The following is a 17,819-nucleotide window of genomic DNA, read 5'->3' on the forward strand; positions in this document are numbered from 1 at the left end:
CCTTCCACATGTGTGCATGTGTGCACACAGCCTTCCACATGTGTGCATGTGTGCACACAGCCTTCCACATGTGTGCATGTGTACACATGTCCACACTGATTTAAATACAAGTAAATAGCACTATTAAAATTTTGAAATACTTGATTCAGCCAGCCTTGGTTCAGCTATCATAGATGACCTTTATGCTAATAACATTGATGTGTTCATTTCTCACGAAGTTGGGGAGTACTGGGGTGTTTTACTGAGGCCTTAGAAGTGATTTATCTATAAATAAGAGGGTCAGTGTTGAACAGGGGCCCTGCCTGCGGAGCTCTGGCTCGCTTCCCCTGCACGTCCTTGTCTGTCTGCTCAGTGTAGGCTTTCCCCTGCGGCTGTGAGCTGTGCCGACAGCTCAAGTCTTTCTTATTTCATGTCTTGTCCTTTGAGCAGGGATTTGCTGCGGAGCTCTGTCCGGCCTGATGCTTACTGTTAGCCCAGGATGATCTTGAAGTCTGAGCAGGCCTCCTGTGTCAGCCTCCTGAGTGCGGGGATGGCAGGCCTCTGCCACAGTGCCTGTCTTCAAGGCATCTTTAATAATGTTAATGCCCCTGCCTGGACCACAATGATGGTGATTAGTTATCCCAGGAGTCTGGCCTTTTCCAGGTCTGGGAATCTGCCCAAGTGCAGTGACTCCATGGAGGCCCCAGATCTTCACAGCTTCTAGAAAGCAGCAGTGACTTTCTCTGGGGTCCTGTCCCTGCCTGGCAGTGCTGCTTAGTGCTGCTTGTCCTCTGAGGGACAGGGGAGTCTGGAAATGAGAGCAGAATTAAGTGATGGGGTTTCTCTCACCCTCCTGTTGGCCCTGTCTCTGCCAGCAGAGGGCATCCTCCCTCAGCCTGAGAGCCATAAATGGCCAAGTGTGCACTGACACAGGTCTCTTGTTTTAAGGAGGGGGCTGTCTAGTCATCTGGTCCAAATCCTTGGGTTTATAATGGGGCTCAGGTCCCAAGCTGTAGAGCCATAAATAGAAGAGAATGCAGGCTGCCCACTAACCTTTGTCTCCACATGGTTATTTTTAGGTCAATCAGGCATTTACAAGAAGCCTCCGCCACAGACGGAAAAGGCAAGTGTCTGCTGCTCCCTGTGCCGCTCGGGCTGCACTGCCATTCGCCCTGCGGCGACTTGGATAGGACCGGGGACTGGGGACGGATAGGCAGGGTTGGGACTTGGGGACAGCAGGTGATGAGTTACAGGCCAACAGCTGTGTGTCACTTCTGCTGTCCGTTGTGAATTACTAAAAAAAAAAAAAAAAAGTTTTGTTTTGTTTTTCAAGACAGGGTTTCTCTGTCCTAGAACTGACTCTGTAGATCAGGCTGGCCTCAAACTCAGATCCATCTGCCTGCTGAGATTAAAGGCGCGCACTACCATGCCTGGTCCAAGATCTTCACTTTTCAAAACCAAATCCAATAGAGAATCTTGTCTCAGAAGGGGCTGTTGGGGTCTGGGACAGATCAGAGAGCAGAGGTCCGTGGGGATCCTGGGGATCCTGGGTCTGGAGGTGGAGAGGCAGCTTCCATCTGCCTACTGCAGCACAGTGCATGCCCGTTTCTTTGAAGTGAGAGACTCAGGCCAGTAAGCCTCTGCATTGCCTGGTGTCCAGCACTGTGCTCGAATGGCTGCAGGCAAGCTTACCTTTCCTCCTGTGCCGAGATGCACAGCAGAGAGTGACCCATATGCGTCTGGTCTACAGCAGTCTGCTGACTGGCCATAGGGCGGAGGAATAGTTCTTGGGCCACGTGGAGTTGCTCCCCCCCCCCCCCCCCAACTTCAACACTGAGCAGTTGTTCTTGTTAGAAAAGTATGGATTCACCGGGCAGTGGTGGCACATGCCTTTAATCCCAGCACTTGGGAGGCAGAGGCAAGCGGATCTCTGAGTTCAAGGCCAGCCTGGTCTACAGAGTGAGTTCCAGGACAGCCAGGGCTATACAGAGAAACCCTGTCTTGAAAAAAACCAAAAAAAAAAAAAAAAAAAAAGAAAGAAAGAAAAGTATGGATTCAAACATTCGTTTCATAGGCTTGATGCTTGATGACTTATATCGCTTTATTTTACTTTGGGGTTGTTTGGTGTTTTCAGTGTTGAGATGAAATACAATGTTTACATTGGCACTAAGCTGCCCCCATCGCCCTGCCGTGTCCACAGGGTTCATTGAGTTGAGTGATTCCTGACTTTGAGGGTTCAGTACTCTTCAAGACCTGATTATACTCACTGGGTATTTATGTTCTGTTCAGCTTGGCCCAGAATAGCCCCAACGGCTGTCCGGGCTTCTGCCGCGCTGGGCAGCCTGTATAGGAGAACCCAGTCGCCTCCACAGGTGCCCGGGGCAGGCTTCTGTTCTCCCTAGTGCTGGGATACAGCCTTTCTGGCATGTGCTTTTCTTCTTTCCTTCCAAGGGCTTTGACACCCCCGCCCCCATCACACCCTTAGCAGCTGGAGTACAGGCAGTCTGGGCAGCAAGCTGTGACTCCCAAGACTTGGCCACCCCTGTGGTGGGTAGAAGAGAACCTGAGGAAGCACCTGGTCAGGGAGTGCTCTGAGCCTATGGTTGTTGTATGTACAGTATATTAAAAGGTGGCATTGCTTTTATAACTTAATGCATAGCAGATTTTCTTGATGTATTAAAATGAACATTTTATTTATTCATTCATTCACTCATTCATTCATTTCACGTGCACATTATTCTGCCTGCATACAGTCCATATACCATATGAGTAATTCAGACAGTTTGGGCCACTGTGTGGGTGCTGGGAATTGAACCCGGGTCCTGTATGGGAGCAGCCAGCACTCAGAGCCACTGAGCCACCTCTCCAGCCCTGAGAGCTTTTTGTGTTTTTGTCTGTTTTTTGAGACCGGTCTCATTAAATGGCACAGGCTGTCCTGGAACTCACAGAGATCCTCCTGTCTCACGTTACCTTTCTTCCTGCATGTTTTGGTGTTCTAAATTAAGATCCTATCGGCAGTGCTCCCCAGGGGGAAGTTCTGCCTGATTGTCCCGGACTTTGTGCTCCCTGCCGAGGGCCTTTGCCTGGTTTGTTTGTTTGTTTGTTTAATCATCTTTCGCTGTTTGTCATTCTAGCCTCTGCCCATTTTGCTGTCCTCCATCTTGTCCTGGGTGTGACTGTGTGGCCTGTGATGATTCATCCACAGTGCTCTTAGCTGAGGATGGCAAGAAAGAGCTTAGCCCTGGGCAGACAGCACGGCAGGTCCTGCAGTGAAGACAATCTGAAGAAAAGTTATCTTTTGTCTGGCCCAGTGCTTTTCAGCCTTGCTCAGGCTGCCACTCCTTTATACAGTTCCTCATGTTGTGGTGACCCCAACCATAAAGTTAGTTTGTTGCTACTTTATAACAGTAGTTTTGCTACTGCTATGAATTATAATGTAAATGTTTGTGTTTTCTGATGGTCTTGGGTGACCCCTATGAAAGGGTCATTTACCCCTCAACATGGGCGGGGCCTCAGCTTGAGAACTGTTGGTGTAGATCAAGGTCACATGAGGTTGTTCTTAAGTCTTCCACTGGGTGGCAGTATGTTACTTCTGTATTTGTAAAAGCAATCTTGCATCCCAGCCTAGGAGTTACACCCTTATAGAACTCCTTGTCCAGAAGAAAGGCGAGGGGCAGAATGGGGGAGTTTTCTCTACAGAGTGTTTTGAGCTGACCCATGAATGTGTACTTTACTCTGGTCTCTGAAAAACAACTTCCAGAGCCAAAGAAGCCATGTTCCCATAGAGAAAGTTCCCTCAGAGAAACACGGGCCCAGCGTCCTGGGCTAGCAGGCCAGGGTCAGGGCACCACAGGAAGGTCCTGCCTGCGGAGTCCTAGTGTGTGTTGGGTCCTCCAGCCCCTTGGCTGCTCTCTGTGAGCCTTGCCTGTCTTAGAGGCAGCCACCCATGGGGAGGTGTGTTGAGGGGTGGAGGTACGGGGTCAGTCAGCCGGAGCCTGTGCTCCACTTCCTCTTCCCAGCTCTTCACCCATGACCTTGTCCCTGGCTTTCATCATGACTTGGGCTTGTGTGAGTGCAGGGAGGCTGAGCAGGCAAGGAACTGCTGTTGGGCGTTGCTTTGGGAGAGGGCTGGTTGGGCTACTGTGTCCCCTTGTCTCTGGAGTCCCTTTGGCTGAACTTGAAGAGCACAGAGGACAGCGTTAGGGAGCGGCTGCCTGAGCCTGCCCTTTCCTTCCCACCACATGCCAAAGCTTCTCTCAGTCTACAGCTTTGAGCACCTGGGTGAGTCTAGTAAGACAGTGTGCAGTGGCTCTGCTCCAGCCTCCAGCCAAGATCTGCGGCTGCGTGGCCCCGGACCCTGCAGGATCCGCCCTCTGTCCACCTCTCCCTGTGCCATGGCCGCACTGCACTAGCTTGGGGTATGCTGATGACTCGATCGATGGCCCTATTGCCTTTTGTTCCGGAGGGAAAGGCAGGAGAAGTATTCTAAAGAGCCTTCCATTTTATATCCACTTCAGAAACGTGATGGGAGAGCTGTGGGCTGGTGGAGGCATGGCCTCATTCTGAGCGGCCTCTCCATAGCGCACGGCTTTAACACTGTCTCGGGGCTCTCTGGGTCACAGTGGCTTCACAACCCATCATGAGTAGTCTTAAGTTACTCCATCACTGTGAAGAAACAGCATGCCACAGCAACTCTTATGAAGGACAGCATTTAATTGGGGGCTTGCTTACATGATGTCAAGGAATATGGTGGCAGGCATGGCGGCACGGTGCTAGAGAGCCAGAGAAGAGAGAGAGAGAGAGAGAGAGAGAGAGAGAGAGAGAGAGAGAGAGAGAGAGAGAGAGAGAGAGAGAGAGAGAGTGTCTAGTCTAGGCCTGGCATGGTGGTCCTCCCGCCAGTGGGACACTTCCTCCAACAAGGCAGCGTAGAGCCTATGGGGCCATAGGCTCAGACCCCACAGGTAGCTCTTTGCTCAGAGCCGCACTGGGGTGTAGTGGCGTCTGTGCAGGATCAGAGCTGCAGCCCTACCACAGCAACTACCAAGTGCTTTTATTTATTATACTTTATTTCGTTTTATGCATGAGTGTTTTGGCTGTGTATACGAGTATATACGAGATGCTGGCCCAGTGCCCTGAGGCCAGGAAGGGACACGGATAACCTGGAGATCGGGTTGACAGACTGAGCTGCCACATGGTTGCTGAGAATCAAGCCCAGCTCCCCTTGAAGCAGTGAGTGCCCTTACGCTCAGAGTCGTCGCTCCAGCCAGGCCACCAAGCCGTTCCCTGGTGCCTGCTTGTGGGGAGAGCCAGGTTTGTGTTCTCTTAGAGGCTCTGTGGTGATAGAGCAAGGGTTTGTGTCTTCAAGTCTCAGCCTCAGTGGAAAGTAGAAAGCACATTTGCCCTTGCGGTGTAGTGGGTCATAAGCCACAGGTCTCAAAAAAGTACAACTGCCGGATCAGTGTTTATTGCCAAAAAGTTGTGCTTTTGAGTATAGAGTAAAGCATGGGAAAGCTGATGGTGACCATGTGAGCAAGCGCTTCCTAGTGTTTAAAGCCCTCAAGGGCATGCAGAGGGGACACACCAGCGTGGAGCTGTGTAAGAAATGCTCCAGTGTCTGAGAGAGCAGTGCTCCTTACTGAAACACTGTATTCACCTGGCAGGTGGCGTCGCAGGCAGGCAAGCAGGCGGGCGGGCGGGCAGGGCAGAGCCTCAAAAGGCAGAATGTGGGCCTGTGAAAATTAACAGTGGTGAGGTGTTCCAGGACGCTTGTGTTTCTTTCCCATGTCTACCAGCTCGGCTACCTCCTGTTGTCCCTGGGCGTGTTCACAAGAAGCCTGCAGGACACATCATTACGGTGACTGCTGCAGTGCAGTGATTCTTGCTTCCTTCTCCCGAGTCCTGCAGGTGCTGCTTCTCAGCCCCTGTCTGGGCAGCGATCTATTTGAGGGTTTAGAAAGATACAGACCTCGTCTGTCTATATCAAGTTGTTTGTCCGCTTTTCATTCCAGTGTCTCTGCGCGCGCGCTCGTGTGTGTGTGTGTGTGTGTGTGTGTGTGTGTGTGTGTACACCGTGACAGGCAGGTGGAAGCCATTAAGGTCCCCTCAGTCATCAGTTCTGTGTACCCCAGACCAGGGATCTTCACCTGACACTCACTGGATTCGCGCTCTGGGGGGCAGATGGGCGAGTGACTACGTCAGCTTCTCTGTGTTCTGGGGACTCGGACTTCATGGCTCCCTGCCTGTTCAGTGGGTGTGTCACCCACTGAGCCTTGGGTGTTTGTCCTTTTTGAGTCAGGATTTTGCCCTAGCCCTGACCAGATTTCACTCTGTAGCCCAGGGTGGTCCAGAACTCATGACCTTGGCACCACAAGTGCTGGGACTGCAGGCGTGAGTTCCATATGTGACTGTGAAGCTTTCTGTGTGTTTGTGGAGCTCATAGCACTAAGCCTCCTTGGCAGGAAGACTGTCCTCCTAGGCTGTGATCTGAATAGGAGCATCCTGACGGAATTACAGTGTAAGGTCCTTGGCTGCTCTTGCCTTGGGAAACTTAAAGAAGCATCTGTTCGCCTGAAATGGAGCGGTCCTAGGAAAACCGAAGAGAGTTCAGCCCAGTGGGGGAGCCAGCCAGCTTAGCAGAGCTGCACGGAGGAGGGGTGGCTCGCAGGAAAAGCGCTTTGTTCTCTCCTGTCTTAGGGGCAGTTGGGATCTCAGGGAGAGAAGAGGCCTTGTGCCCTCCACATGAGAGCCACATAGGCCATCACTGCTCTGTGTCACAGTGATGGCTGTATCCAGCCCAGAGGAATCCGTGTCCCTCCCAGAACTGAGTCCCCGAACAGTCACTGTCAGCTCTAGGTGGCCTGTAGCCTGTGATGTGTCACACTCACTGTGCACAGCACCTCCACAGGGCCGCAGTTCATAGCATCTCTGCTCTGCTCGTTTCTGCTGCTGTGCTGAAGCACGCACACACACACACACACACACACACACACACGCAACAGTAAACTTGAGCTGTAGTTGAGCGTCCGGTCTGTGGCTCCGCACTTGCTTCCCACACCCCACTGTCCATGGCAGTTCTCTAAGTTCCCAAGCTGAACTGCTCTTCTCAGCCTGGCCCCTGACGGAATGCCCCCCTCACACACACACCTTCTGCCCTTAGGACTTTAGCTGCCCCAGGCCCCAGGGCCCCAGGGCCCCAGGGCCCCAGGCTAGTGCTATTTGCACTTTTTGTGTCCAGCTTGTTCTACTCAGCACAATGTCCTAAAGTTGGCCCATGAAGCTGCTAGGCCTGTAGCTCCTGGCTTTTTAATGCTGGATCATGTTGCATGCTCTGTGTGTGCAGTTTCCTCCCCATCCATGTGTCAAGGGTCGCTTGAATGTGATGAACAGCGCTGCTGTGAACTTGGGCACACCTACACACACATTCAGAGACGGATGAGCTGGCATAGGGAGGCCTGGAACAACAGCCACGCGTCACTTCTGCTGGCCGTGGTGATTGTGGTCTTTACACACGCTCTTCAGATCTACTGTGTTGTATCTGTTCAAAGGGGGCGTTTCTGAGCCTCACTGTGCCTCTGTGTCTGTCTGCCATGTGTTGGGGCCAGTCTACTGCTCTTGCCAGGATCCCGTGTCAAATCCTGACTCTGCATCTCGTCACCAGCACCTTCATCTCTAGGGTTTTTGGTATGTCAGAGACTGGACGGCAGCTCTCCGTGCTCAGCACCCGCCCACTCAGCGAGTTGACATCCATAGCCTGTTGGCCGTATGCTCTAGTTTCCTCCTGTTGCTGTGAAAAATATCCTGGAGAAAAGCATTTAGGGTAGAAAGGAAGTGTAGGTTTATAGTTCCTCGTTAATAGTCCATTACTGGGCAGAGTCAAGGCAGGAACTTAAAACACATTCACACTGAAGAGCAGGAGGGATTCACGTAGATTCTTGCTTCCTCGCTCACAGCTGGCTTTCTCCTCTCCTACACTGTCCTGTACCTCCTGCCTCGGGGACACTTCCTCCTAGAGTGGCAGGGACTTCTACATCAACTATCAGTCAAGTCCACTGTCTCTTCCCAGGTATCAGTCACCCACAACAGATGGCTGAATCTGTCAAGTATGTGAGATCTAGAATCACCATGGAAACACGTCTCGGGGCATATCCCTGAGGGAATATGAAGTTAACTGAGGTGGGAGACCCTCATCCCTGGGCTGGGGTTCCAGATTGCATACAAAAGAGAAAGCAAGCCAAGCACCAGCCTTCATCTCTCTCTGCTTTTTGACTTCAGAAGGCAGTGTGACCAGTGGCCTGCCACACGCCTTGCCTGCCACGACGGACCGAGCTTATCCTGGAGCCGTTGCGTTTGTCAGGGCTTTGTTACAGCAATGAGACAGGTACCTACAGAGTGTCCTAGTGGGTGTGCAGTGCTGTTTCAGGACCCTTCTCATGTGCATTTCTCTCAGGATCAATGATGACAGGTCCATTTCCAGGAGCCTTTTGACTATTAGTAGCTCTTCTTTGGAAAGATGTCACTTCAAGTCATTTGCTCATGTTTTCAGTGGATTGTGCTGTTTTGGATGTGACTCTGTCCCTCAAGGATCCGTGTCCTTGGTTCCCAAGGCTCAAGAGATGGAAGCTTTAGGATATGGGCCTGGGAGGAGGAGGCTGGGTCCATGCAAGGGACACCTGCCTCTTTTAGGGAGTGTGTTTTCAATTTCACAGTATATGGTTTTGGTGTTTTGGTTTTTTTTTTTTTTTACACTTGTTGTATTTGTGCATTTGGGCACATGTGTAGGGTTTAGAGGACAACATGTGGGAGTCAGTTTTCTCCTACCATGTGGGTCATAGGCATTGAACTCAGGTCATCAGGCTTGGCTGCACCTGTGCCCACTGAGCCTGAACACTGTTAAAAGCTTGCCTGACACCCCCTCCCCCGAATGCCTTTCCCACCCTTATCAGCCCCCTTGGTATGGCTGCTTCCATTTTGAGTTTTATGTCAGAAGGTACAGTGTCAGACTGTGCACCCCCCAGATCTAGGAGCTGCAGAACCTTTCTTTCTTTAGAGTTCTGACCTTGTGCTGCACACCGAGAGGCTGTGTGTGGGTCTATTGTTGTTCCAGGGTCTTGTGGCGTCCCTAGACAGGTTGTTGTTGTACCTGTGGACAGCCTGTGCATATGTCGCAGAGAGCTGAGAGCACAGTGGTGGTGACCGTTCTGGGACTCCTGCGGACAGCAGAGGCAGTTCAGTGACCTCAGGGGCTGTGGGAGGGCACGAGTGCCGCACGGGTGGGGGATGCACAGAAGTGCAGATGCCCCTGCAGCTGCAACGATGAGGTGTTGCAGCTGCCTAGTGTGGGTGCTGGGAACTGCATCCTGCGCAGGAGCAGTGTGCTCTTGGTGGCCCAGGGGCTTCGTCAGCTCTCACACTGCTAGCCTAACTTCTTTTAAAAAAAGAAACAGGATCTCCTAGCGCCCCGGCTAGCATTGACTCAACTGTATAGTCAAGGCTGACCTTGAACTTCTGACCCTTCTACCTTTGACACATCCCACATGCTGGGATTATATGCATGTATCACCACACCCATTTTGATGGGTGCTAAGGACCAAACCCAGGGCTTTGTGCACACTAGACAATCTTAACAACTCAGCGATAGCCCCATGTTTTCATAAATAGTATTGTACTTGATGGTAGCCTTGGCTGTTGAAGGCGTGCTGTGCCCTGCAGTGGCAGAGCTGAGTAGCTGCAGAGGTTCTTTGGATCTACAGAGTCTAACATCTGCTGCCCTGCGCTGCCACCCCAGCTCCTCTAGACATGGCATGTCCTGGTAATGACTGCTGGCATCAACCACGTCAGGTGGTCACTTGGTGGCCAGAGCTGTACCTAACCCTAACCCTAACCCCTAACCCTAACCCTAACTAACCCTAACCCTAACCCCTCCTCAAGCCTTGGGATGCTCCTCTGTTTTACCTAGCCTGCGATGTGTACTTTAAGCAGCTACTGTCCCGTGGGGGATTCTGTACTTTCCTTAACTAGTTAAGGTCTTGGGGGCTGGGGTGGGACGAGACTCCATTCTTCTTAACCAGGCCATCTTGGACGGAACGGCTCTGGCTTTAGGGGTTCGTAAGCACGCTCTTCCAGCTCCTTCACTTTAGTGTCTCTCTGACAGGCTTGTCTAGCCTCAGTTTTCACTTCCCAAGGGAGAGCTGTTGCCAGAGGAAGCCCTCAGGAGAAGAGGGGCCTCCCCACCATACTTGTTGATGAGACCCCTCCCTGCTGTGGGGACAGCGCGGGACCTCTGTGCAGCCTGGTGGAGTCTGTCCTGTGTTTGTATGCACTGCTGCTCAGCGCCGACTGTTGGGACCCTCTACCTACAGCGGGGTATTTAAGAGAGAAGACTCAAGGAATGATGAATCCTTGATCTAATCCAGAGCCTTGTCACCTTGGTTTTGTCCCTGTGTCACTAAGGACATCAAAGGTCTGGAGCTGCTCCTCTGGGTGCTGTCTGGGAGCACTGGGATGTGCCTGTCTCTCCTGTGGCACACGGTGCCCAGAAAAGCCTGAGGGTTGTGCCCTCATCTCAGGGCACCTCACGTGCAGCAGTTGTCTGCACAGTGTCTGTCTGCCAATGCCTCCCACAGGGCTCCGGGGCAGCTGGGACTTCCACATGCTCTCAAAGGGTTCAGGACTCTAGAAAAGTCTCAAGCACAGCTCAGAGGAAGTGATTGAATATGTATAACACCAGTTTAAAACAAGCATATTTAATATATGTTATTCACCAAAAACTGTGTTTTGTTTTCTACCTCAGATGCACCACTCAAAATTTCTGAATTGTTACCAACCTGTATCTTCCAACACTAAGAAATAACTAATTTCTTACTTAATAAGTAATCCCATTCCAAGGTCATGCAAGGCACAATCCAGAGCCTGGGGGCTCCACAGCACTGCTGTGAGATGCACTGTGTCATTGAGTATCAGGAACTCACTGTGCACACTTTTTGGTAGCTGCTAATAGCCTGCTTCTGCCCAAGGCTGCTGGCCTGGCTCAGGACTGCAGGCCATGCTTCCCAATTGACTGCTGCAGGAGTCCAGGAAGGTTAGGGGCTCTACTGGAGAGTGTCGCCTGCGTTGGTAGCCTGTGTTACCATGCAGGTGGGAATGTGACCTTTGTCATAGCTCACTGCTGGTTGTACCTGTCTTGGAGACTGGGGGTGACTGACATGTGCTCTACTGACGTGTCCATCTGATGAGCTCATGGACTTCCCACCCCCCTTTTGGAAATAATTTGGTGTTTGTTTGTTTGTTTTAATTTATTTTATGTATAGGAGTACACTGTTACGTGTAGATGGTGGTGAACCACCATGTGGTGGCTGGGAATTGAACTCAAGTTCCCTGCTCACTCCAGCCCTCTTGCTTGGCTCCTGGAGGGGAAGAGGCCAAACGAGGCGTGTCTTGTGTTCCCCCCCCCCCGGGGGGGGGGGGGGAGGTCCAGCAGCCATGGAGCTGGAACCACAGTGCTTATTCCCTCTCAGCTAGGCTGGGGCTAGATTCCAGAAGAATCCTTCAGTTTATGCCAGGTGGTAGTAGTGCACACCATCAATCCCAACACAGGCAGAGGCAGGCAGATCTCTAGGTTCAGAGGACAGCCAGGGCTACACAGAGAAACCCTGTCTTAAGAACAAGCAAAATACTTCAACTAATGATGCTCTGGCCCACTCTGGTGCTCACTGAACAGGATCCTCTGGCCTGACGAGGCTTCCGTCCAGATGAGGAACAGGGCCAGGAGAAGGATGCATGGGCCAGGGGCAGGCATGTGGAGCTCCAGAGGGTGACTGGGGGCTCCTGGCTCCCACTCATGGTGTTTTCCTTCTTGCCTGCTCATTCTTTGACCATATTTGCTGCTCCAGCGTGGCGTAGTTAGAAATAGCTAGCCTAGCCCCCACAAGCTTGCGCTCCCATGAGAGCCCAGCGCTCTGTGGCTCAGGGAGCAGCAGCTGTCAGCTTCCTCAGCTCCTGGGAAGCCTCTGGAAGGGAGGAAAGGGAAGCTTGGGAGTCCAGGCTGGGACCTGTCGGCTGCATCACTCCTGATGAGGCTTCCTCTTGTGGCTGCTTCTCCTCTGCTCCCCAGTTCCATGTTGCTGTGTCCAGGAGAGCCCAGGCATGCTGGTAGGCCCAGGTTCCACCGGGTCCAGTATTACTAGAGTCTGGCTTTCTACCAGTCATAGTGGCCTTCGATGCAGACCAGCCCCATGTAAATCTGACAGGTTTCTAATAAATATTGTAAGGGCATTCAGGTGCTGAGTGCGAGTCGTTAGCCGCCTGTCTTGCCCTGCTGCCTATCCCAGTAACCCTAAGGCTAGATAGTATTGTTCCTGCCTCAACAGATGAACAAATTGAAGTTCAGACCAAGGGTAGGCGATCTGCTTACTGTCACATGTGTAACAGACAGCAGAACTGAGGTTTGGACCCTGGCCTTACAGCTGCACTGGACCTGCACTATTGAGTGTTCTCCTTTTCTCTTTCAACTCCAGTACATGCTAGTAGGGCAGAGTGTGTCAGGGATGGCCAGAAAGAACTAATTAGCAGGACTGTAGCTCTGGGCTGGAGTCCTTACTCCCCACCTGCCCGCCCCCCAGAGCAGGAAGACCCAGCCAGGGCCTGAGAAGCCTCTTCTCTGCCAGCCGCAGTGCTGTTATGTCATGGAATTAGCAATGGTGTTACCATGATTTAGGAAATGACCTAGAGTTCTTCACATTCTTCAAGACCCCATTTGTCATCCTAGGAGTACTGGGCAGCATGGCTGTTCTGTGGTGAACCCTTCTGGTGTGAGGGTGTGAGGCGTGCTGGCTCAATTACAGAGCTGCTTGTAGCCTGGAGATGTGACATGGCCTGTAGCACTGGGGGGGGGGGGTGTCTCGTGTCACTTTCTGCTCTTATTCCCATAATTACCCTACTAAGACCTGCAGGGCCTCAGCCTCTCCTCAGGTGCTGGCTGCCTTATTTCTTTCACGGTTCCTTGTAGGACTCCTTAGTCTCTGCCCTTGTCAACCACCATGTCTGGTGGTATGCTGCTTGCTGCTCTGACCTTAGTGACAGCCCAGGAGTCCCATGGGCTCTTACTGCTGGTTTTCTTTGTTAAAACTCCCTGAGGCCCTTAGACTCAGTAAAGACAAGTTCACAATCTTGTGTCTTCACCTTGCTTTACTCTCTGTCTATCCCTGTCACCAGCCTCCCCAAGGTCCAGCATGCCTGCCCATGAGGCTGTAGCACAGGAAGGGAGAGAGTTATAGTAGGCTTGGGTGACAGGCTGGAGCACCCTCCAGCTTTGGCCTGCTGTGCTGCAGAGTGTGGCGAGAGCAGGCCTTGCATGGAAGCGGAGATGGAACCCAAGGCCTAGGGCACTGCTTCGCCTGGGATGTGTCCTCAGAGCACCCCTCCAGCCTCCAGGTGGGGCGTCCCTGACAGCAGGGAGAAGGAAGGCTGCGTCTGCCCAGAGCACTGCTTGTACTGATGCCTAGGGCAGTCAGAACTCACTCACTTAATATTGATGGATGAACAGAGGGTGAGAACTAGAGGGTTTAATCTGAAAAAATCCACAACAGCGACAAACAAACCAACAACATGATTCTCAGAGAGGTAGAGAGATGAGAGTGTCGGGCGATCTGCCAGTTGTTACCCATGCCTGCTGGGTAGCTGTGCTTGTTCCTGTTGCTTGTATGAATGTGTGTATGTGCATGGACACACACACACACACACACACACCTGGACTCCAGAACTCTCAGAAGGCCTCAACTCAAGTTGATAATCACCTTGCTAACTTAGGATCTCTGGAATTTCTGTGGGCATCCTAAGCTTGATTGCCCCCCCCACACACACACACACACCACCACCACCACCACCACCACCACCACTAATCATGAGCCGGAGGGGAGAGGAAGAGGAAATTTGAATGTCTGCCACCCACAGTCCCATTCTTAAACTGAATCAGTAATTGAATGCTATTAAGCAAAATTAATTTGCCTCCTGCAGGAAGGCTGTGATGAATGAAAGGGTTGCTAATCGGGGAGGGAGCCAGGCCCTCTACGGTCATCAATATTTCATAGCCATCGGCAGCGACAGGAAGCTATGAGTCCTGGTTTAGCTGACCTTGAGTGTTCTTGAAGGGAGGGCTTAACGAGGGGGGAGCGAGCGTGGTTTCTGAGGACTTCCAGGGGAGCTCCAGGGAAACCGAATGTGCCTGCACACTGACAGCTTGCCCCGTGGGAGGCCCTCAGGTGCTCCTTCACGCCTCTGCTGCTGGTCCTGGTGAGGGGCCAGCTGTCCCCCTCAGCTGCAGCGTAGAGCTGAGACCCCAACCACAGCCTCAGGTTCTGCTCATAGCTGCCCATCTCTAAGGGACGGTCACCCAAATTGTACCTGCCCCTGGCCAGGTACTCAATCTGCTCCATGTCTTCTGCTTGTGGCATGGAGGGGGGAGCATATAGACATTATGACATGGAGGGGGGAGCATATAGACATTATGACATGGAGGGGGGAGCATATAGACATTATGACATGGAGGGGGGAGCATATAGACATTATGACATGGAGGGGGGGAGCATATAGACATTATGACATGGAGGGGGGAGCATATAGACATTATGACATGGAGGGGGGGAGCATATAGACATTATGACATGGAGGGGGGAGCATATAGACATTATGACATGGAGGGGGGAGCATATAGACATTATGACTCGGAGGGGGGAGCATATAGACATTATGACTCGGAGGGGGGAGCATATAGACATTATGACATGGAGGGGGGAGCATGTAGACATTATGACATGGAGGGGGGATAAGACGTTAAAGATGAGGAAGTTCAGACAAGATTTCTGCAGAAGGATGGTGGGGAGTTTGGGGGCAGGACAGAGGGACAGTGAGTGGATGAAGGGAAGCCGCTAACATGCTTTCCATTCTGTTCCTGTAGCCGCCATCAACTTGGCGAAGCTGAAGCTCTTCAGACATTACTACGTCCTGGTGAGTACAAAACAGACAGACAGCAAAGCTCAAAGTAAGATCAGTGAGTGGACCCGGGACAGCGGCAGCCGCTGTGCCCGGACTCAGGATGGCAGCCACTGTGCCGGGACCCGGGACAGCAACAGCCTTACAACCTCACATCACTTCTCTAAAGTGGGAATGAAAACCCTGGGTTGCTTCGGGCCTGTTAGAAATGGCTTTAACTACTTAGAAAAGTAGCAGATGCACTCACACGCAAGAGTCGTGGGGACGACTCAGACTGTGGTGTGGAGGCCAGTGTGGTGTTTGATCCACAGGGCGCCTCTAGGCCTAGGCAGACCCGGCCATGCCCAACCTGCCTTTTCTGCCCACTTAGGAGTGAGGGTGCACCCTCTGCTCTTCTGCAGGCCCCCACAGACCGGGACTGAGTCCTCATTGTTCTCCAGGTGCCAGGCAGGAAGCTAGTTTTGTTTTAGGGAGGTGTTCCTTAAAAACGGAAAATGGAGGTTGGTGTTGTTTTGGGATTTTTGGTTTTGGTTTTTTATTTAAGAAAGGGTCTCAGTGTATAGCCCGTGTCAACAGAACAGACATCCTGAGAGGTAGAGCAAGCGGGCACAGAACCCAGCTAGACGGGGTCTGCTCTGCCTTTCTGCGCTGCCTCCAACACTTGAGCGTTTGTTTGCTTGGGTGGAGCTGTCAAGCTCCTTGTGGGCATCAAGGAAACCCTGGGAAAGTATACTCTGTGCTCACACCACAGGGCTTTGTGTCCATGCTGGATGCAATGGTGCATCCAGCACTTGGGAGTCAGGGGCAATGGACGCGGGCTTTGTAGCAGCATCCCAGCAGGTGTCACAGAGCATTTCCTGATGCTTGTGGGGATGCAGAGGAGACCCCAGCCTGGTCTAGTGTTCTGTGTGGTCTCTTGGCCAGCTTCCTGACACCTTGTCACAGGGTGGTCAGAGGAAGGTGCTACCAGGTGAGAGTGTGCAGTTCCGTGTGCCCTGGAGTGTGTGGCTCAGCTGCTCACTATCTGCATGCTCCCCGTGTGGCACGTTCCTTTGCCGCAGCTGCTGGGAACTGCCCCCAAGCCTGGGGGTGGAAAGAGTGCCCTCGGAGATGGAGGAGGACCCGAATAGCCACACTAAAGGAGCTGGCCTCCCAGGGTGGGTGTGGTCAGGGTCTCAGCCTCCAAGAGTGAGACTTGTATAACAGAGCACCTGCTTTCCCTGTTGACTTGGTAACCAGGGCTGTGGACCATGTCTGTTCCATCCAGTGACTGTTTCCTGCTTTGCAGTTAACCAGTGGCAGAGTGTGGCGCCCTTAATTTCTGGTTTCCCTTCTTCTGTAGATCGTGTGCTACATCTACTTCACCAGGATCATCGCCTTTCTTCTCAAGTTTGCTGTCCCATTCCAGTGGAAGTGGCTCTACCAGGTCTGCTGCTCTGGGGGGACAATTTGGAGAATTTATGTCTGACGATCATGTCTTGGGGTTTAGCTTAAGATTGTGTCTGACCTGCCTGGGAATGGCTGCTACGACCTTCCGTCTCCTCTGCTCTCCAGATACGATGATCTGCTGGGCTACATGATAAATCTGGATGTAATTGCATTATTGATTAATTCTAAGTCTTTGAAGAGAAAAGCCTCAAGCAGAGAGAGATTTGCAGAGAGAGATTTGTCCTGTGTAATTAGAATTTATCCACCTTTGCCTTCGGCCACAGAGCTTGAGTGGTTTTTAGTGCAGTCCTTCTTGCTTCAAGGATTTATTTTTTGGGGTTTTGGACCCAAAATTTTATTTATATATACATACACATATATATACATACACATATGTATATATACATACATATACACACACACATATATTTAAAAAATTGATCATTCTTTTTATTTTTTTTTCCAGTTTTTTGGATTTTTTTTTTTTTTTCGAGACAGGGTTTCTCTGTATAGCCCTGGCTGTCCTGGAACTCACTCTGTAGACCAGGCTGACCTCGAACTCAGAAATCTGCCTGCCTCTGCCTCCCAGAGTGCTGGGATTACAGGCGTGTGCCACCACCGCCTGGCTAATCATTCTTTTTATTATAACTATAAACTATCATTGTAAGATACTGGAACTGATCACCAAGGCTGCATATACACTCAGACCTTTGTTTGGGGCTAGAGAGATGACTCAGAGGTCAAGAGCGCTTGCAGTTCTTGCAGAGGACTAGAGTTTAGTTTCCTGCAGCAGCTTGTGGTGGGTGACTCACAATGCCATGTGAGGCCAGCACCGGGGAGCCAGCGCCCTCTTCTGGCCTGTGCAGCCACTGGCATCCGGGTGGTCAGATAGAAGAACATAGAACACAAATAAAAATAAGTCTTCTTCTTCTTTTTTTTTTTAATAGGCAGGATTAATTTACTAGAGGCCTACTCTGTGACTCTTGTTCTGAGATGGAGAGATGGCTCAGCTGGTAAAGGCACCGCTGCCAACACTGGTGACCCACATGGTGGAAGGAGAAATTGCACTCCCATAAGTTAGTTGTCCTCTGACCTCCACACTCAACTCCACAGTGCACACAACACACAGACACACACACACTAACAAAAAAGGAAGAACAACAGGACAGAGACAGTATAAAATGAACCAGTGTCATGGCACACGCTCATCCAGCATTTGGGAAGCTGACCCAGAAGGTTGTAAGTTCAAGGCCAGCCTAGGTGTCACACACTCATCATTAAAGACACTCTCATCATTTAAAAAAAAAAGCCAGTGGGTCGCCATGGAGACACCTCAGTGTCTCTCTGGCCACGTCTTGGCATAGACCCCTGCAGACCTGAGGAAGTGCTCGGGAGCAGTCGGCTGTGGCATTGCTGGAAAACCATGT

The 17,819-nt window shown here is 51.6% G+C and overlaps 1 protein-coding gene across 2 annotated transcripts in view; it reads left to right on the top strand.

The window, feature by feature from the left end:
- Positions 1 to 17,819, top strand: part of Gpr107 (G protein-coupled receptor 107) — a 74,106-nt gene that overhangs the window by 48,427 nt on the left and 7,860 nt on the right. For both annotated transcript variants that reach the window (XM_052182119.1, XM_052182118.1), the window contains exons 14-16: positions 1,059 to 1,102; positions 14,930 to 14,979; positions 16,307 to 16,390. In XM_052182119.1, the coding sequence (XP_052038079.1) occupies positions 1,059 to 1,102; positions 14,930 to 14,979; positions 16,307 to 16,390 (178 nt within the window). The remainder of the gene's footprint in view (positions 1 to 1,058; positions 1,103 to 14,929; positions 14,980 to 16,306; positions 16,391 to 17,819) is intronic.

This window comes from Apodemus sylvaticus, chromosome 5 (assembly GCF_947179515.1).
Source record: "Apodemus sylvaticus chromosome 5, mApoSyl1.1, whole genome shotgun sequence".
In the NCBI taxonomy this organism is placed as follows: domain Eukaryota; kingdom Metazoa; phylum Chordata; class Mammalia; order Rodentia; family Muridae; genus Apodemus; species Apodemus sylvaticus.